At 37.6% G+C, this 22,796-nt stretch overlaps 1 protein-coding gene across 1 annotated transcript in view; it reads left to right on the forward strand.

Moving 5' to 3' along the window:
- LOC127528328 (obscurin-like) overlaps positions 1 to 22,796 on the forward strand; it is a 308,697-nt gene that overhangs the window by 173,797 nt on the left and 112,104 nt on the right. Inside the window, exons 11-12 of the mRNA XM_051928768.1 lie at positions 15,336 to 15,413; positions 19,160 to 21,329. Coding sequence (XP_051784728.1) covers positions 15,336 to 15,413; positions 19,160 to 21,329 — 2,248 coding nt within the window. The remainder of the gene's footprint in view (positions 1 to 15,335; positions 15,414 to 19,159; positions 21,330 to 22,796) is intronic.

The raw sequence follows: 22,796 nt of genomic DNA on the forward strand, positions 1-22,796 counted from the left end.
TGAAAAGATTGAAAGTGAGCTTAAAAGAATCATAAAAAAATCACAGGATAAAAGCAGAAGCACAGCTGAAGTTAAAAGATACTGTGTATGTGTATTTATCTTTGCTGCAGTAAAAACCTCAAAGAACAAAAATATTATGAAACCCACTTAATCCAGTTCAGGGTTTGAGTGGGACAGGGCCTATCCCAGCAGCACTGGACACAAGGTAGGAATCAGCCCTGGACAGGGCTCAGTCTATCAAAGAGCACACTCACCACACCCATTACATGTACACTGGCTCAGCCGTAAACACAGTTCACTGGGTATTCGGGGTAAAACTAAAATATGTGGAGAAAAACACATTCAGACACAGAAGGCATATGTAAACTGCACACAGAGAATGATCAGGTATTGGATTCAAACCTAAGGTATTGAATTTGATATTGGACCCTTATGAGAAGGATTTTCACCTTATGTGGAATTAACACTATCGACTGCCAGACAGTGTTCAGAAGCTATTAAGAAAGCTAACAGAATGTTATATTGAATAATGTAGAGCACAAGACCAAGGAGGTTATGCTCAAGCTTTGTAACTGGTGAGGCCTCAGTTGGAATACTGTGTTTTGGTTTCAAGGCTACAAAAAGGACATAGCAGCACTAGAAAATGTCCAGAGAATAGCAACTAGGTTGATTCCAGGGCAACAGGGACAAATTATGAAGAAAGATTAAAAGAGTTCAACCTTTTCAGTTTAAGCAAAAGATTAAGAGGAGACCTAACTGAAGCGTTCAAAATTATGAATGGATTTTATACAGAGGACTGAGTAATTTCAAAATGAGTTCATCAAGAACGGTGGCACAGTTGAAAACTTGGTAATGGTAAATTTCGCACAAACATTAGGCATTTTGTTTTACATAGAAAACCATAGAGTAATACTTATTGAAAGAAAAGCTGAAATAAAAACAATGGTAAATAAGCTCAAAGGGGAATTGCAGCAGAGTAAGTTGTTCCACAACTACAGTAGAAGTAGAACCACTACAAACACAAAACCTAATGAGTAATATCAAGCAATTTGTCTTGCCTTATGTGTCCTCATATAACAATGGTAATTTTAGGTTGTACTTTTTATTATTATTTTTATATTCCATTGTTTCAGGAAACGTCCAGCTGCTTCACAGTGTCTGAGGCATGAATGGTTTAAGGTAAGAAAATATTTACAAGTGGGTTGCAATGGTTTATATACAGTATTGAGTCATCTGTTAGGTTTTTTTTAATCAGGAACAGCTTTTAAGTAAACTACATGCCAAGAATACTGGATAGTCTGGCAGATCAGCAGCAACCAATTTTAACATAAGCTAAATCAACTTCACCATAGAAAGCAGGTTTTCTGTTTCATCCTGTTTCAGAGCCAGTCAGTTGTTTTACCTCCAAATGATCTAATCATTTACTTAGCTGAGGCCTCAAGCATAAAACTTTGCTTAGAATTCCACACTAAATGTTTGCTTATGTCCACCATCCTGCGTCTCAGGAAGGGGAAGCAGTGCAGTGTCAACACTGTATATGGTGGGGATCGTGCGCTGCTGACCTCGACTCGGGACGTTGTGGGTCGGTGGGGGGAGTACTTCGAAGACCTCTTCAATCCCATTAACATGCCTTCCAATGAGGAAGCAGAGCCTGGGGACTCAGAGGTGGGCTCCCCCATCTCTGGGACTGAGGTCACCAAGGTGGTCAAAAAACTCCTTGGTGGCAGGGCCCCGGGGGTGGATGAGATACGCCCGGAGTTCCTCAAGGCTCTGGATGTTGTAGGACTGTCTTGGTTGACACGCCTCTGCAACATCGCATGGACATCAGGGACAGTGCCTCTGGATTGGCAGACCGGGGTTGTAGTCCCCCTCTTTAAGAAGGGGGATCGGAGGGTGTGTTCCAACTACAGAGGGATCACACTCCTCAGCCTCCCTGGAAAAGTCTAATCAGGGGTCCTGGAGAGGAGGGTCCATCGGATAGTCGAGCCTCGGATTCAGGAGGAACAGTGTGGTTTTCGTCCTGGTCGCGGAACAGTGGACCAGCTCTATACCCTTAGCAGGGTCCTGGAGGGTGCATGGGAGTTTGCCCAACCAGTCTACATGTGTTTTGTGGACTTGGAAAAGGCATTCGACCGTGTCCCTCGGGGAATCCTGTGGGGGGTACTCTGAGAGTATGGGGTACCGGCCCCCCTGATAAGGGCTGTTCGGTCCCTGTACGATCGGTGCCAGAGCCTGGTCCGCATTGCCGACAGTAAGTCGAACCCGTTTCCAGTGAGAGTTGGACTCCGCCAGGGCTGCCCTTTGTCACCGATTCTGTTCATAACTTTTATGGACAGAATTTCTAGGCGCAGCCAGGGCGTTGAGTGGGTCCGGTTTGGTGGGCTCAGGATTGGGTCACTGCTTTTTGCAGATGATGTTGTCCTTTGTGCTTCATCAGGCCGTGATCTTCAGCTCTCTCTGGATCGGTTCGCAGCCGAGTGTGAAGTGGCTGGGATGAGAATCAGCACCTTCAAATCCGAGACCATGGTCCTCAGCCGGAAAAGGGTGGAGTGCCCTCTCAGGGTTGGTAGTGAGATCCTGCCCCAAGTGGAGGAGTTCAAGTATCTCGGGGTCTTGTTCACGAGTGAGGGAAGAATGGAGCGTGAGATCAACAGGCGGATCGGTGCGGCATCCGCAGTAATGCGGGCGCTGCATCGGTCTGTCGTGGTGAAAAATTTACCAGTCGATCTATGTTCCTACCCTCACCTATGGTCATGAGCTATGGGTAGTGACCGAAAGAACGAGATCGAATACAAGCGGCTGAAATGAGTTTCCTCTGCAGGGTGTCTGGGCTTTCCCTTAAAGATAGGGTGAGAAGCTCAGTCATCCGGGAGGGGCTCAGAGTAGAGCCGCTGCTCCTCCGCATCGAGAGGAGTCAGATGAGGTGGCTCGGGCATCTGATCAGGATGCCTCCTGGACGCCTCCCTGGTGAGGTGTTCCGGGCACGTCTAACCGGGAGGAGGCCCCGGGGAAGACCCAGGACACGTTGGAGGGACTATGTCTCTCAACTGGCCTGGGAATGCCTTGGGATTCTCCCGGAAGAGCTAGAAGAAGTGGCCGGGAGAGGGAAGTCTGGGTATCTCTGCTCAAGCTGCTGCCCCCGCGACCCGACCTCGGATAAGCGGGAGACAATGGATGGATGGATGTTTGCTTATGCCCAAAAAGCAAAAATGGCATTTGCACAAAAAAAAAAAAAACAGATCAAACTGTCTGTGCATCGTGTGCCATGCCAAGTTCCTTTATAAATCTCAGCTCAACTTAAAACTATGCGACCATGTATGCAGCTATTAGCCACTCCTGTTACCTTCCGTCAGTAACCACATATGCTGTAAAAATACCTTTTTTGAATATTCATGATCATCATGTAAATTTGGCCTTGTCCCAGAGTGATTTTTCAGGCAGTAATGCAGCACAGAGCATAAAAACTACCAATAAAAATAATAATAAGAAGAAATTAATTTATTATTACAACCCATGGGAGAACACAGGAAAAAAACTTCAACTAATGTGAACTTCAGAAATTACTGACTGAAGTAGAAAACTTCAAAAACAATGTTTTTGATGGTGTCTTAGCAGGAGTAAAAAATGTCGATTTTGCAATACATGCAAGTCTCTTTACATTCTGTGTACAACAAATAAACATGCCATCAGAATGTGGCAAACCTGTGTGGGGTTCCACAGCATAGTCTTGCTCGACGAATCCAAACACAGCAATTTACCTTTTAATGAGCCAGTGGTTCAGTCAGTCGCTGATCACATGTGGGAGTGCCTTTCATTATATTTCCTTTCTTGTGATGTACCCGCTATCACCTGGAAAGAAGATTATAAAAGTTGTTTGTAATGTACTAAACGTAATTGCAATACTGTCAATTAGACTTACCAGGAAGCCAATCATCACACGGAACATGACCCTAAAGTCTTCTTTCTACACTATTATTTGATAAAATAAAGGAATCGTGAGTTGGAGCTAGGTTATCTTGCAACAATGTTAGGCAAACAAGATTTCGGCATCACTTACTATTTGTATGTGAAATTAAAAAGCTTTCTGTTTACAACTGAAATTTCATTGTGGTGGTGCCATTATCTCAACATATGGTCAGTCAACTGTGGCGATTACATCAGGAAATGGCTCAAAATTGGCTTTTGATCTCGGCATGCCCATCCTGACTGTAATAAAACGATGTTCTGGACAGCATCATGATTATATCATTCCATACAGATGGCATGACATGGATTCAGGGATGACTGCAAGATTCTTGACCAGTTAATGGTAAAACGTTCCTGTCACCAGATCCCTACGGTTGTTAAAACCAATATTGGAACAGGAATCATGTAATTTCTGCACAATGATCTCTTTAATGTATGGTCTAATTCAGTATACAGTACAGTATTGCTCTAGGAGGTGTAAATTGGTTCATAAGCCATTCATCATCATAAGCCAAAAAATCAGAGAATCGTTATGATTCCTGAAAACTGACTCCTTGTGTATCCTGCCATGGGCTACATCTCACAAAAGAGCTAACTCTGCCATTGCCAGTTATGTCGTGCAACACACAGCAGACTGTTTTTATAGATAAAACAGGTAGGCTACACACTAAAGCAATAAACATTAAGCACATGCTTTAAGCATTATTACTAACATTGAAGACAGCTGTGTTGACAGAATTTGTCATTTGACTGTAATATACAGCAAGTTTAGAAAATGAATGAATGGATGACTAATTAGTTTAAGAACATCAAAACGGTGACCAATGAATGATTGAAAAGCACAATGAAATGAGATTTTCTCTTTGCTTCATTGTTGCCTAGAGTCTCTAAAATGCCAATACCAAAGTCTGTGTAGGGCTTACAAAACTTGCCATAATGTTAAGCCAATTTTCATGCCAAGTTGGTGTTTTATAAGTCTTGTGTTTTTGCATAATAAATTGTTTAAGAACATTTTATATATAAATGAATATTGTTTTTTCTTGTCTTACTTTGCATTTTTTTACTTGCATGACTATATTCTAATAGTAACAGTTAGAAGAGAGGAGTACACACTAGGGCATATGACACTGAATGACATCTTTGGTGTCAAACCCTAGAGCATGGTCACTAGTAAATAATGGCTTAAATAACAAGAACATTTGGAAAAACAGAATGAAATAAATAACGATGATGAAATTGTTGAAAACTAAGATAAGAAAACAATAAATTATCTATATGTAAAACATATAAATGCTTATTACATTAAAAAAAATTAGCATGCCTAGTCAAGTTGTTCATTATACTGTGTCGTTTGTCCTGGTACTATTAAATGGCACATAGCTGTCAATTCAAAATAATAAATTCAAATAAAACCATAAAACAAAATAATTTTAGTTGTGAGCACTTAAAATGTTACAACATACAGCCAATCCATCAAACTCAAAAAAACTGTCTGTCCAAAGCATGGCAACCAACATATAAACTTTTAAGTGCTTGATGAACCATTTAAAATAAATATGTATCAAATATTTAAAACAAATATGTTTCAAATACATCCTTGATATTTTAATTATAAAATCTGTCTGTAAAAGCATGGAAACCATCCAATGAACAATACAAAATATATATGTAAATTTACAGTCCACATTTAATAACCTTCTGTGACATCAGAATGAAAAAAGCAGGCCTACCTTGAGGGCTTAGAGCAGAATGCAATTTCTCAATTCAGTTTGTTCTTCAATGACTGCACCCTTGTAGAGCAAGTATCTCCAAGACCTATAAAAATCTTTTATATTACCTTGAAGGTATGCTTGAGTTCTTTGGGATATTCCATGTTACTTGCATACAAGAAACCAAACAAGCATGCAAATGCTGTTGGAAATTCAGTAATAGCCTTAAGAACAACAGCCTCATTCAGAATAATTGCATTGTTGGTGACATCTACGGTGGTGTGCTGGGGAGGCAGCATAAAGAAGAGGGACGCCTCACGCCTGGACAAACTGGTGAGGAAGGCAGGCTCTATTGTAGGCATGGAGCTGGACAATTTGACATCTGTGGCAGAGCAATGGGCACTAAGCAGGCTCCTGTCAATCATGGAGAATCCACTGCATCCACTGAACAGTATCATCTCCAGACAGAGGAGCAGCTTCAGCGACAGACTGCTGTCACTGTCCTGCTCCACTGACAGACTGAGGAGATCGTTCCTCCTCCACACTATGCGACTCTTCAATACCACCCGGGTTAGTAAACGTTAACATTATTCAAAGTTATTGTTTGTCTGTATACCTGCATTGTTATCACTTTAATTTAATATTTTCTTTATTAGTATGCTGCTGCTGGAGTATGTGAATTTCCCCTTGGGATTAATAAAGTATCTATCTATCTATCTATCTATCTATCTATCTATCTATCTATCTATCTATCTATCTATCTATCTATCTGTCTGTCTGTCTGTCTGTCTGTCTGTCTGTCTGTCTGTCTCTGTCTGTCTGTCTGTCTGTCTGTCTGTCTGTCTGTCTATCTATCTATCTATCTATCTATCTACTATCTATCTATCTATGGGCTAGGAACCAACAGCAGCAATGTCATCTTCAACAACAGTGAGGATCCAAATCTTTACGCCTTTGATGCACGATTCCTTAGCATCTGTATCCTAATAAAATCCAAAGAGACAGAAATACATTTAAATGCAGTGTAAATTAACAAATCAAGTCAGCACAAAAAAAGTTTATTAAGTACTTAATAAAGTACTGTTTTTAAAGATCACCATGCACAATGAAGAAAAGGGAAAGTACAATCAAGAGTAAAATATAGAGAGAGTGAGCTTAAAGTGAGGCACTATCAAATCGCAAGAAATTTGTAGTAAAATGTGTTGAGACAATATCTGAGCTGAATCACCAGCATTTTTCCAGCATTAGGGATGGAGCTGTACAAAAAAGTCAATTTCTAAATTAATTGTAATCCAAACAGAAATGATTCTGTTATTTTTCGAGTGTTTGTTGACTGAGACTCTCTTGAGCTGTTTTACAGGTAAAAGATGCCTGACCACGCCTGATTTTTATAGTAAATACATTTATATGTTATGTATCTTAGTTGTTTTACACAATTGTTTAAGTCCATTATTTACAATTTCTTTACCATCACATTTCTTAGCCCTTTAAATTTTTCTATATGAACATTTGTTATTTTGTGTGTTTGGGTCTAGAGCGTTAATATAACAGGTTAAATCTTATAATTCATTATCAGTTAATATCGTTTAGACTGTGCTGAAAAAATAATAACTTGTACATTAAATTTTCATAAAAGTTGGATGTAAATCCCAAATCAAACAAATACGAAATGTCCAAAGAAGCTGCAACACCCAACACTTAACAGCAACATGAGGGCCTGACTCAAAGAATTGTGAAATAAAGTTAATAACTTTAGTAACAGTAAATGTAAAAAAATCACTTTTAAAAATATAATGTATTTTAGAAGATATAACCCAAACAAAATGTTCTTGAATTTAACTGAATTGAATTGAATCAAATCAAATTGAATCATGAATCTGAAGTTCTCTCCCATTTATTATCCTACAGCTAAAGTCCAAATCCTAATGGAAGGCTTTTATAGCCTTCTCTGGTAGGGTTAATGTTAACACATGGAGAGACTAAATCTGTAAACTAAGTGTTCAAAAGGCAAATGTGTGGTAATCTGGCATCCAAACATTTTTAGATATGTGATGTATGTAGAGAATGTTCATTAAAATACATATTAACTTTCTGAATCTTCTCACAGGAAAAAGTACAGTCCCTCAAGAGCTCTTCTTTGCTTTAAATAAAATTGACTATGACTCTCTGCATAGTGCTCCTGTAACATTACATTTATTAAACAGGACAATTTTAAACAATAAAGTATTGATGAAGGCTGTGCATTTAAACAAGATGTTAATATTACTTAAAAAATATGTTTCAACATTAAATATCAGTAGAAAATACCTGGTCATCCATCTTAACCAAAAGGTTTTTATTTTCTTGTTTCTGTAGATCTTCAGCAGATCCACTGTATATTTTTCTAGGGACCTCTGGAAAGTGCTCCTCAGTTCCATTTTGGAATGTGAAAGAACTCATGGCAGATCTGTTGATGATAAAATTATATATGAAGATAAGATGTTCCAGAATTAACTCATTGTCGTGTTAGTGACATTGCTACCAAAACTAAATCACTTACCTCATTCTTACAAAAAAGCGCAGGCCATCTCTCTCATATCTATCCATCTTCTGTTTCTTGACTTCTTAAATGTCCCCTCGACATACCTAACAAACTGCTTTCACTTCAAACAGTTTCTTACACAGTTCATATTTAAAAGTTGCATTAGATTGTTGCAATTTGTAGGGGGTGTGACAGCATGTAAGATGTGATTTTAAAGCACCTGATGTCTTGAAGCCACAGACACACTCTGCATAAAGGCAGGACCAATTTCTTGCACAAGAGACTGGAAGGTGAGTCCAGTTTTCTAATGGAAATACAGGTACTTTATTACTGTATGGAGAAGGCAGATACAGTCTCAATCGCTGGTGAATCGCTGGCGACCTGGTCACAATAGTATCTATATTTTCCCAATATTCATTATAACAAAATTTCTGTTATAATGTAATCTTTTTATGGTCCTATGTGTTTCGTTACAATGGGATTACACTTGTATTAGTTCAATCTTGATTGGACAACAAGAGAAAGTGCTTGTACTGAGCCTTGCTTCAAGCCTCCTTTCCTCATTAATTTCTTTTAGCCGCCATACAATCATGAAACGCACCACAATTTTAATTTAATTAATTTCAAATTTAAAATGTTTGTTGTGAACCAAATAAATTACTAGCATATACTGGTGATTTTTACATATCTGAAATATCTAAGTGAAACTAAGTGAATCCTATATATATATATATATATATATATATATATATATATATATATATATATATATATATATATATATATATATAGTATATTTAGTTAAGTTAGCCGATCTGCTCACTTTCCGAATAAATAAAATCTAACACATCAGCATAAGTTTACCATAAGTCCATGGGTATTCCTGGAAATGTCCTTTTTTTAAGTGCTTTTAGGTGATTTTAGAATCTGGATGTCATGGTGCTTTTTACAAACTTGCCAGTTTGCCCCTATTTTTCACACTGTGGCCTGTTGTTCAAAACCATGTTTAATTTTTCCAATACATGACCTGTTTTTTTAAAGTGTTACTTACCGTATTATTCTTGGCAGACAAAAGCTGAATTCACAACTGAGGATGTAGAACATTGGTTCTCAAATGGTGAGCAGCAGGACACAACTTTGTAGCTTACATTAGAGAATTAAATAAGTAAACACCCACACCCAGACCCCAAGAAACCCACGAAGAGAAACTCCAACACTTGCCCAAAACCCCTTATAAAAAATTAATTCCAAGGGGGATCACCCAGCAGTCTTTCATTATATTATTATTATTATTATTATTATTATTATTATTATATTATTATTATTATATTATTGTTATATTGTGCTCCTTATTGTAACCCTACATAGTATCCTTCTGTCCACATGTTGTTTATTATGCATGCAAAGTCGAGTCTATGAAGGTGTTGGCGCGATTGTGTATTATTATTAATAACTTTAAAATTGTTAATCACACACACACACAAAATAGGCAGTATATTAAAGTTTTTAAAAGTTTCTCACATTAAAGCAGAAACACCACCAGGAAAAAAAATCTCGCTGGAAGTGTGTTAACAACCCTTGCTTCTGTGTTAGTAAACCCTGTAGCACCTCATAGTCAGACAAAAACGTGTATGCGCCAACTAAACAAATCATTTTTGAGCAAGTACTAAAATATTTAAGTCAAATCAACAAAAACAAAAATAGTTTGTTTGAACAAAGTTTTAACTCATTTAGTCTAAGAAAAACTAAAAAATATTAAATAACTATTCAATAATTATTAAACAAATAAACTAATAATTATTAAGTAACAAATCTTATTTTACTTTACTTGCAAATATGCAGCACTGCGGTGGGCTGGCGCCCTGTTTGTTTGTTTCCTGCCTTGTGCCCTGTGTTGGCTGGGATTGGCTCCAGCAGACCCCCGTGACCCTGTGTTAGGATATAGCATATTGGATAATGGATGCATGGATGGATGGATGAAAATATACACTGATATAACTTTCCATTTTTACAGTGGTACTAGTACTATCTACTTTGTTTACTAATAATTTGTCATTATTGGGATAAAATTAAGGGAACAAGCTCCACAGGAAAATGTGAACTAATAGCAAAATGATAAAAAAGATTATGAACTTAAACTATGGAAAAGATACCAATAATTCTACATTTCTTTAGAATTTTGATTGAAAATCACTGTTCTGGGGTTGTTTTGTGCCATTTTTGCTATAGAAATGAAAAGACTAGAATAATCCAATTAGACACTTATAATTTATGCAGAACCACAAAGAATTACAATATATAATTTTTTCCAATTGAAGACTTTGATGAGTTTCTGTGGGTTGAAGTACTAGGGTGTTGTACCGTATTAGCCATTATGAAAATAGTGAAAAGTCAAGCAAAATGACACCTTTTATTGGCTAACTAAAAAGATTACAATATGCAAGCTTTCGAGGCAACTTAGGCCCCTTCTTCAGGCAAGATGTAATACAGAAACCGGAGTTCCCTGTGTTTATATACACACTAGGACAAGAAACAACATTGGTAAATCTTTAAGTGAGAAATCTTAAATGTTTTGCATTTCATTAAGAAGAAGATGTCACTGTCCATGTGTGCCAGTTTCTTCCACCGGGTCTTCAATTCCATGTAGTACCGGTACATTTCGGTGTCTTGTATGTCTGTAGTACTAGGGTGTTGTACCATGTTAGCCATTATGAATGTAGTGAAAAGTCAAGGATAACTCAGTTATCCAGACAACACACACTTTTCAGTTTCTGTTCTGTCACTGAACATATTTTGTGCTGGGGTGATTTACTAATGACTTAGGCAATCCTTCATGTCCACAGCTTCCAGATAAACTATTTACCTTGACTGGCAAGCACTTCTTTTCTTACAGCAAACTTTTGGGCTTTCTTCTTTTTTAAAAGTTCTACGCTGAAGTAGCTCTGCCACACTGTCAGTAAGTGACATATTTTACATCAGCTAAGTAACCTGACTGTGACAGGCACTATGACCCCACCACAAACACACACACACAACCCACATTTAAAGAGTTTTACATAACTCCTTAAACTCCTATATGAACACTGGCCTAGTCACACATTACTACAACCCCATATCACAAAAAGTTGTGATGGTATGGAAAATACAAATAAAAACAAAAAGAGCAGTGATTCTTAAATTTACTTTGGATTTTATTTCATTGCATACAGTATAACCCCTGGATATTTTGTCTGGTTATTTGTTAATTACACGTTCCAAAAAAAATGAGAATGTGGGCAAATTAGGACCAGTAGTATCCACGAAACTTTGAGTCTTTGAGGAGCAAAGAAGGGCAGTGGGCAGAGGAAAATTATTAAAATGTTTAAAAGCAATGGTCCTCAAAGAAAGATTGAAAGCGATTTGCACATTTCTCCCTGTACAGTGCATAATATCATTTAACAATTCAAGGAATCTGGAGGAACTTTACACATAAGTTGAACACTCATAGTCTGATCCCTTAAGTGGCACTGCATCAAGATTCGTTACTCATCAATAGCTTATATAACCACATTGACAAAGGATTACTTTGGCAAACCTTTGTCAAGCACTACAATATGGAATTACATTCACAAATGTCACTTAAAACTTTACTGTACAAAAAAGAAGCTTTACGTTAACCATGTCCTGTAGTGGCATCGACTTCTCTGGGCTCAGAGGCATCTGGGATGGACCATCACACAGTGGAAACGTGTATTGTGGTCATATGAATCAGTATTCCAGATCTTTTTTGGAAGAAATGGACGTCATGTGCTCTGGACCAAAGATGAAAAGGCCCATTCAAATTGTTATTAGCAACAAGTTCAAAAGCCCATGTCTGTCATATTATGGGGTTGTGTCAGTACTCTTGGCAGAGGTAATTTATACTTCTGTGATGGCAGCATTAATGCAGAAAAGTCCTTTGAGATTTTAAAGCAACATATGCTGCCTTCAGCACAACATCTTTTCCAGGGATGTCCATGCGTTTTTCAACAAGACAATACAAAACCACATTCTGTACACATTAGAAAGAATAGCTGCAGAAGAAGAGAGTAAGGGTACTGGACTGGCCTCCCTGTACCTGACCTGACCCCAGCAAAGAATGTGTGGAGAATTTTGAAATGAAAATGTGAAAACAATGTCAGTGTACTGTACCTTCAGACATGTTTGCAGGAAGAATGGACAAAATAACATCTGAAACACTTCATTGCTTAGTATCCTCAGTACCAAAACGTCTTTTAACTGTTGTGAAAGGAATGGTGACATTTCAAAGTGGTGAATGCTTTACCATCCCAACTTTTTTTGGAATGTGTTGCAGGCCTGAAATGCAGGAATGAATTTATATTAACAAATTAAATTAAGTTGACCAGATAAAACATGAAATATCCTGGATTCATACTGCCTGGAATTAAATAAAAGTCAAATTAAATTTATGAATCACTGCATTTTTTTTATTTGCATTTTTCGTACTGTCCCAGCTTTTTCTGATTTGGGGTTATACTGTTCAGTGATTGTGTGAACTGGGTGTTGGGCAAGTTATGGGGTCCAGCAGCTGTATTGCATCTGTTGAGAGTAGAGTAGAGTAGAGTCAATGGAGGCTCTGATCGGGGCGCTCGAGAGACTGAGCAAAGATCTTGAGTGTCTGGGCTCGCGAGTGTCATGGGTGAAAACCAAGATCCAAGTTTTTAATGGCCTCTTAGGCACAGCCATCATCAGGTGTGTAGTTCTGTCTGCAGAGAGAGTGACAACCTTTAATTACCTCAGCAGTAACATTCATGTCTCTGGTGACTCTTTCTATGTAGTCAGTAGATGGATTAGGAGAGCATTGGGGTTTCATGAGGTTGCTAGAAAGGGGTGTGTGACACTCTCTATATCTGTGCAAAAAGGCAAAGGTCCAAGTCTTTAGACTCCTGGTGCTTCCTGCCCTGCTATATGGTTGTGAGACATGGATGCTATCCAGTGATCTGAGACAAAGCCTGGACTCCTTTGGTACTGTGTCTCTTTGGAGAATCATTGAGCGTTTGACTTGTCGAATGAGCGGTTGCTCATGGAGTCCCGAATAAGGTACATTACCTGCACTGTGAGGGAGCATCAGTTACGGTACTACAGCCATGTGACGGGATTCCCCAAGGTAGATCCAGCTCACAGGATCCTTATTTTTGAGGACCAGAGTGGTTAAACAGGTCAAGGGGTTACCCTGGCTGTGGCAGATAGATGGTCATTTCTGGAGGGTGGGACTGGACCGCGTGTCTACCTGGGGGGGTTGCCAACCAGTATCCCAAGTGGTTTCGTCATGTGGTGGGTGCGGCAACACACTGCACCAGTCCATGCTCCCTAACCTGACCTGACCTGGGTTATAATACAGTATTTAAGGGAAGGCATTAATGATAGATAGATAGATAGATAGATAGATAGATAGATAGATAGATAGATAGATAGATAGATAGATAGATAGATAGATAGATAGATAGATAGATAGATAGATAGATAGATAGATAGATAGATAGATAGATAGATAGATAGATAGATACTTTATTAATCCCTAAGGGGAAATTCACATACTTCAGCAGCAGTGTACTGATAAAAAAAACAATATTAAATTAAAGAGTGATAAGAATGCAGGTATAACAGACAGGATGATGATGCGTACATTAGAATGGGAAAGTATACTGTATAAAGCCACATAAAGAGTGAAGCAAAAAGAACAATTGACAAACTTAATGAATTACACAATAATCATTTTTTGTGCTTTAAAATAGGAGTATTTGTGTTATTGTGATATTTCCCTCTACTTACCCGTTACTTTTTTTCTTCAGGGATAAGTGTATTCATCAGATTCGTTACTGGGTTGGTCTACTGTCTCACCTTAAGATTAACACACACACATAGATATACGCATACACACAGATCCTAACCACAAAAGTACTATATGAAAGGCATATACACATGCGCATTATTCCTTAGCACTTTAACCCACACAAGTACTGTATGAATAGCACATGCATAGTCCACTTTACCTAGTACTCCAAGAGACTTATTTTATCATAGGTATGAACAATGTGCAATGTTTTAGATATATCTCAGAACTAAACATTACCTTTGGGTCCCAAGAATATATTCAGACATACAAAGGCTCAACATTCCTGATTATAGGACATTTATCAACCAGTGATTGTGTTACTTTAACGCACTGTTCATTATTGGACAGAGCTCTATGTCCTACGCTGGAGAAACCTTACAGATCGGATCATATGGCACTTCCTACTGCTCCAAGTGCTCAAAATTACCTTATTACCTCAATCACTCTAGATATGAAGACAAAGTATAGAAAGTTAAAAGCAATGTGGTATTTAATAAAGAGCAATAATACCAGTAGAGAAAAACATAATAGAAAATGTAGATAGCAAAGTCTGGATATAATCTTTAAGAAAAAGCCTACGAAAAGTTAAAGATGTCAAAGATGAATGTCCTAGGATGGCATTTGTTCTAGTAATCGAAGTTGTTCATGAGATGCTTTAGCTGATGATCAGATGAAAGCAGTGCGCACATGGCTGGTACCCTCTCCTTATGTCGCTCTTTTGTCTTCTGATGTCCCACTGTTCTCTTCTGCTGAGGCATATTTATGATGAAATTCTACCCGGGGTTTCACGACACATGATTGTTAGATACACCTGATTGTCTGGCTTTCAATATGATGGATGAATTTGCTCAGACTCTTTAATTTGTTTGAGTATGTCTGTTTTCTCAAGCAATAAAGTTTTTGATGTTTTAACAATTTCCTATCTCAAGCTGTAAACTAGTTTGGCAATATCTAGTCCCACTCCTTCTGTTCGCAGGTTGTATTTAGTCCTCATGCCTTTCCCTTCACAGGTGATAAAATCATCAATAAAGCTTGAGGCATCTCCTAAATTCCTGCGCAGTTAAAAAAAATGTTACTGTGATTGATACTGACTCAATTCAGGAAAATAGAATGCTTTGATGTTAAACTGCCCATGCAAGTGACCTGTATTTAAGTTCATCTTGTTTTGTCTTCATCAAAATATAATCAGAATATAGACAAAAATTTGCAGATTTTGCACACCACAACAGTATTTTATTGTTTATTTAAATTTTTTTTCCTACAGAGTTGCCAAGATGTTTTGATGGGTAAAGAAATCAATATAAAGAAACTGCAACATTTTGTGTTAAGAAACAGAGGGCAGGTAATGGTCTTATGTATTCTCCATTGTGTATTTTGACTTATAAAGATGTTTATGGGAAATACTTCCTAATATTTCAAAACATTACACAGTACACTCACGATGCACTTTTTAAATCAGTTTACCTAGAGCTGGAGCATAGAATTGGGGGAAAAACTGTAAACATACAGATAGAAAGACTCTATCAATAAATAATTTGTATTGTTAGTATTATCATAAATAACTTAACACATGCATGTTATGATTGATTTATTTGGTAATTATCTGATGTAAAAGACAAGTATTCTAGTAACCTCCTTGAAGTTAACCCTGAGCATCTCACAGACAGAATTCTGTGTAAAAATGGATAAGCTGATTGTCTCTCAGGATAAGCTGTTATTATCCAATGTATAGCGTTAAGCCTGAATAATGCTCAGGATGGTATTCTGCTGTCATCTCATGGATCATCATGCTACCAAAAAAATCATGACATTTTATATGCATTTAGTCATTGTATGGTAACTCATCAGTATTCATGAGTGGGACAGAGCATTCAACCAAAATACAAAATGGCATGTTAATGAAAAGCTTTAAAGTCAGTTTTAGAACAAACTGAATCTCAATCAAGCACTAGTGCAAACAGTGTGATTTTGGTCATTACATTAACACAGATATTGAAACTGATGCATATGGCACAAAGTGACTAAACCACTGTGATCCACCTAGTGTTTTTGGACAATTGAAGGGGAGATATGGAACTCACTAAGCCTTTGTGCTGTCACAGCCTACAGTAACACAAGGGATGCATTGATCATGGAGATCAGGCACTGATGTTCTACCCTCTAATACACAAGCAACAGAAAAAATTTAAGAAAAGTGTTCAAAGAAAATGCTTCTCCTACGCTGAGTGCAAAATCTGGCTGTGCATTGGTGACTGTTTCAAAACGCATCACACGAAGGACATGTACTAAATCTGCATTAGTACTGTAGTGGACACTAGATATACCCTTTATTATTGTATTTATGTTGAAGTTTTGGTATTTACATGTTTCTGTTACATGTAAAATTTTTGTTGAAAAATTTCAGCATTTTTGGTTTGTTTTTCTAGGGTTAAATATAAAGCTAAGGAGTTTAAATATATAAACTGCTTACATTAAAATGTACTTCTTCTTCCTCTTCATCTTTTCCCTCTTCTATGTGTCAATGTGCTAGATCGACCTTCTTCATAAAGATTAGGCCTGCACATCCTCCCTCTGACCCTTTTCCTTAAATATTCTTTTACTTTGTCCATCCTCCTCCACTTTGGCTTCCATCACTTTCTCTTCCCTGTACTTCAATTCGCATCACACTTTTACCAACATATTCATTGTCTCTCCTCATCACATGTCCATACAAGTTCAGCGTACTTTCCTGTACTTTCTTAGATATCTCTCCCACTTTGTTGTACCCTGATGGTCTCATTTCTTATTCTGTCTTTTTTGTAACTCCATACATCTATCTCAACATTCTCATTCTGCACATCTAACTCTTCTCTTGCGCTCCCTTAACTGCTCATGTCTCAGCATTCGTGTTTCGTTGCTGATCTTACCACGGTCTTAAAAACCTTACCTTTAAAACTTTGCCTTAATTCTTCAATCACACAATACTCTCGATTCATTCTCCCAATTGTTCCAGCTACACTACACTCTATGGGTTATCTTGGGTTATCGCTAATCCTAGATATTTAAATTTATCTACTCTTTTCAACAGCTGTCCCTGCAGGCTTACTTCTGAATCCTGGCAATTGGACCTTACTTTATTCTTTGTTACTTAGTATTGCCTAATCTAATTTTTATATTTTCTCTTTTTTTTCTTTCTTAGTCTTGCAAAGCACTTTGAGCTACATCATTTGTATGAAAATGTGCTATAGAAATAAATGTTGTTGTTGTTGATCATATATTCTATCTTCTTCATATTTATCTTTAATCCTCTGTCTTCCAGAACACATCTCCATTCTTCCAATTTTCACTTTTCTGGTGCTACAAAACACAATGCCATCAGCAAAAAGCATGCACCAAGGGGACTAGTCTTTTATCCCATCACTGAACACATGCATAACCAGGTCAAAGAATTTGGAGAAGATCCCTGGTGCAGACCTACTCTGTGATCTTGTCTGTTACCCCAACACAGCTTTTAACCTGAGTCTTCACTCCCTCATACATACTGTGGACAATCCCCACATACTTCTCTGGTACTCCTTTCACTCTCATGTACCTCCAGACCTCTTGACGTAACACTCCATCATAAGCCTTCCAAATCAATAACCACCTTATGCAAACCTTTCTGTATACTTGATGCTTCTCTAAAAGCTTTCTTAATGCAAAGACTGCATCAGTTGTTCCTCTCCCTGGCAGTTCAAAAAGAGACCTCTTTCCAGGTAGGTTGGGTGTGCAGTGGGTGTCAAAAAGAAGGGGGTCCATACAATACAATACACAGAGCAGAACAAATCAGTACAGTATAAAAATAAAAATTTTACAAGTATGGAGCAGATTTTAACGATATCATATAATATGATTTGGATTTGAGTCCTGGAGACCTCAGCCATCAAGCTGCCTCCCCCATTTGGCCATTCCACAGTTGAAACAGCGCTGGGCCAGCCAATCTGCTGAAAGGACCCCTCTACCCCATGATTCCTGATATCCTCCATCAAGGATGACTTTACCGTAGGCAGGCAAAACAACTTGGCAGAGGGGCAGTGGCATCAAGTGCCACATTTGAGTACCGAGAAGAGAAACAGAATAAGCGCGGGTTAGTAACAAATTATAACTATCATGTTACTTATGTTTTAGTGCTAATGACTAACAACAGAGATGCAGTCTGTACAGTAAATCAGTGGCTCTAGTCAGGATATGCTAAACTGAAGTATTGAGTCTTCAGCCAGGATTTAAAAGCTGAGACCGAAGGGGCATCTCTTATAGTAGCAGGCAGACCATTTCACAGTTTAGGGGCCCTGTAACTGAAAGCTCAACCTCCCACTATTATTTTATTAATTCTTGGAATCATAAGCAGACCGGCATCTTGAGATCTTAAGTGCGCTCTGGTTTGTGTGAGTCATGTTAAGTTCCGACGAGTAAGCCGGACCTTGACCATTTAAGGCTCTATATGTTAAAATTAGGATTTTTAAATCTGCCCTAAACTTAACTGGGAGCCAGTGTAAGGATTTAAGAACTGGAGTTATGTGTTCATATTTTCTTGTTCTTGTAATAATTCTTGCAGCAGCATTTTGGATTAACTCGAGGCCGTATAAAGAACAGTTTGAACATCCAGTCATTGCAGTAGTCAATCTATCCTTTAGTTGTTTGGATATTACTAGACTTACACCATTTCTCCCTTGCTTATTTGCTCCACTGTACAACAAATTAAAACCTCCTCCCATTTATCTTGCCTTATTCCTCTTTCATTTAATTTCCCAAACACACAACACTCACACTTTCTTCCATTCAATTAAATCTGCCAATCTCTTCCTTTCCTTGTCATTGACCCAACATTTAGTGCCCTCACTCTTACTTTTAACTTACCCTTTTCTTTCCCCTCTCACCTTTTTTTCTGCTTCTTCTGGACTAACTTCTTTAACTGAGTTAAAATGTGGTATTCCAAGTAAATTCCAAAACATTATAATAGATATATATATAATCAATTTTGCTTTCTTGTTTTGATTTAAGGGAACCAATGTGTGCAGTGGAATTCACTTGTATTTTATTAATCCAAACATCATGTTTTTTCCACTGCAGGATTCTTTCGTGGGCTTCAAGTCTATTCCACTAATGAGGTCCATTGCTGAAATTCTTGATGAATCATCTACTAGTACTAATCTTATTTTCTCACAATACAATATGGAAGACAAAAAATCCTTGCCAAGTGCATCTTCTTCTTATCAAGAAGAAAGCAGCATTTCAAAACAAACTGCAAATGTTCTTTCATCTACTATGGACCCTGTGAGTTCTGCCAATATCTGGGTTAAAGAGGAAGAAACTCCAGTGTTAAACGATATCTGGCATGAGTCAGCATTAGCTACAAAGGACTCCGCTTCGGATTTAAATGTAAGCTCATCAGTTAAAAATACTTATCAACTAGAAAACACACAGAAAGAAGAGGAGATGTTACTTGAACAAGGTGAAACCATTGCCCAAAAGCAATTTGGTGTAACTGGAGGAGATGCTAGAGATGAAAGTGATCCGGTTGTACATAAAAAAGCTCCATGCAGTGACATCCAAAGTGATTCGTCAGCTGTTACAATGAATTCATTACACATTTCCAAAGACGAGAACAAGGAAGCAGTGCATTTTACAAAAATTCCCAGACACAGTGTTATTAAAAGCACATTCTACAATAAATCAACAGAAAGTTCCCCTGTGTCAACTAGGCATTGCTTACAGCAAAATAAAGCTAGGAGGCAGCTAATGAAAGCTGACTACTCAAGTGGAATACTCAGTGGCCTTAGGGAACCTCTTTTAGAGCACTTCAACATAAATGAAGAAAGGACCATGCATCATGGTTACAGAAGTAATTCGTTAAATATGCTTGCTGCAATTTCTAAATCTAGTACTGTTGATAATGAGCAAAGGATGTTTCAATCAAGATTAATTAATTCCCGGAGAAGTCAATCATTAGATTTCTTTGAGAAAAAGACACATTTACCACCAATAAGTGAAACCAGAACAGAGGAATATATAGATACCTGTTTAGATAAACCTGAAGAGGATTTTGAGTCTGATGACAATTCTAAGGAAAGAATAGTTTCAAGTATCTGTGATAAACATGATTACCACAGCTGTACAACAGTAGGTAATGATGAGACATATACAACATCAAATACAGGCAATGAGGATTTTTTGCCTGAACAGATTAAAGTTTTTACAAGGTCCAAATCTGTTCCAGTAGGACTAGAAACAAAATTAGCGGATCACAATGGCATTCATGAAAACACTATGGTGGCACTTTCACATGATGCAATAGGAGAACTTCCACATGATATGTTACTTAGACATGTTTTTGCTGAACCACAAACACCAAAATTATCTGTAAAGGATGTTTCTGATTTAATTAGTAGTCAGTATGATACACCAAATAGCATCCATTTGTCCCTCAAGACTATAGAAACACTTGACAACGAAAACACTGACTTTGGACTCCAGCGTACGCTCTCAGAAAGTGCCATAAGAAAATCTTGTGATCTTAGTTCTTTTCATATTTGTGAAGATCAGACTAGAAAACTGAACTTGTCTTTTAAACCTGAAGATGATTCACATAACTCAGTCACACATTATCCTGCACAACCTGACATGTTTATGCAGTATCCTTTAGATATTCTACCAAGACCATCTGAAACACATGCAGAAATTGAAACTGGTGCCTCTGCTGCCTACACTGAAGAAAATACACAAAGACCATCATCCCCACATCTGTTAATGCAATTTCCAGAAAATGATAATGAACTTGAACCTGAACTTTTAAATCTTTTAGAGGGCACCAAATTTTCTATGAATGTTTTTGACAATGAAAACAGAATGGCAAAAAGAAACTCAGCTGGAAAAAATATTATGTCAGAGAAGTCATACTCCCTAACTGAGGTTTCAAGTGAATGGCTGCATGAAGCACAACATGATATGACACCTCGATCATGCTCTTCTCAGGAAACAAAACGGCACTCTGCTAAACTAAGCAAACATAGTCTGTTTCGATTGTTCAAAAAAAGTATGTCAGTAGATCAGCCATCTGCATCTCTAGAAAAAGATTCCCCTGGCTGGAGTCAGGGACAAAGGAAAACAGGAAGCACTTCATTGTTCAAACCAAATCAGCAGTCTAAATTGGTAGATTTATCAATAACAAAAAAAGTGAAGGCATCAGTATACAACATTTCAAGAGCAGTCTTGGGAAAACAAGTCTTTGACAAAAGTGAAGGTGAGTAATTACTGCCCTAAAAATGAATTTGTATGTGTGTAAAAATAACAGTGTAAAATATGACATCATACAGTTCCATTTGAAAGGTTACACATCATGTATGTTTTTTTTTTTTTTTTACATTTGCTGGATTTTTAACTTTATTGCAAAACACAATGTTTCAGTTTTTAATCTATGTACACATTAGATGTGTTTATCTAAGCTGACTCTTTTGCTATTGAGTTAAAAAAAATGCATTTGTACTAAACAAATGTACATGCGGAGACTTATAGAGGGGAAGGCGCAAAACTCTTGGACACATTTTGGAAATTTCACTAAAGTCTATAATAAAACAATTTCATCCATCCATCCATCCATTATCCAACCCGCTATATCCTACAATTTCTTGGACTATAATGAAATTATACTCATATCTGGTCATTCCTGTACCCAGTCGTAGGAAGTAATATTATTGAGGTAATGCCAAAATCTTTGCAGTAAATTGTTTATCATTATTTTTCAAGGAGTCGAAAAGGAAACTTAGTTTTGGTTTCACAAGATTCAGCTTTTAAAACAGGGATGTGCAAAGTCATTCCTGGAGGGCCGCAGTGGCTGCAGGCTTTTGTTCCAACCCAATTGCTTAATAAGAAGCACTAATTGCTCTAGAAACACTTCTGCTTCATTTTAGTTATCTCCCTCGTTTAAGATTTTGAACCCTTATTGCTTATTTAAGTCTCAAAACAGCTGCATTCTTGGTTTTTAATTGCTCCTTATTAGCAATAAGATGCAAATGACAAAAGAAACCAGCAGTTATCCATTTTGCTTGTTACCCTTTACACCTGTGTGTATTTATCATGCACTATTTGGTTTAATTAAATACTTGGAAGGAAAGAGAAGACAAAAAAGTCAAGGATTGAGAATTACCTATCCGTTTTACACTTCAAAATATTTGGATATCTTTAGAATGGAAAAAAAAATCTAGGATTTGAGAATGACTTGACATAGCAGAGTTAAAGCACTAAAAAGCCATGAAATGTAATTATTGGCAAGGATTGTTTTCTAATTAAACAACTGGGTTGGAATAAAAACCCGCGGCCACTGCGGCCCTCCAGGAATGGCTTTGCACACCCCTGTTTTAAAATGAGCACTCAACTGTGGCTGTAGCAAAAGGTAATGTGGCATTCATTTTAAGAAGGTCACTCAAAAAGAGAAATAAAGTTTCAGTCTTATTGTACTTTAAGGTTGTCAGCAGGGTTAGTACTTTACTCTTGGGTAAGACTAATGAGGAGTGGACCATGGAGCTCAGTTAAGCACCTGTTCCTTATCTATACAGTAGAAATCACACACTGTTTTGGTCATCTGGATAACCTCTTGAGTGAGCATCATGTTTATTATGATACACAAAGGGTTTTGTGTTTAAAGAGTGCCTGTTGTCAGATGAAGAAACGTTGGTGCATGCATGTTGCTGGTGCTCCTCCCTGTTAACAC

Source organism: Erpetoichthys calabaricus, chromosome 6 (genome assembly GCF_900747795.2).
Source record: "Erpetoichthys calabaricus chromosome 6, fErpCal1.3, whole genome shotgun sequence".
Lineage (NCBI taxonomy): Eukaryota > Metazoa > Chordata > Cladistia > Polypteriformes > Polypteridae > Erpetoichthys > Erpetoichthys calabaricus.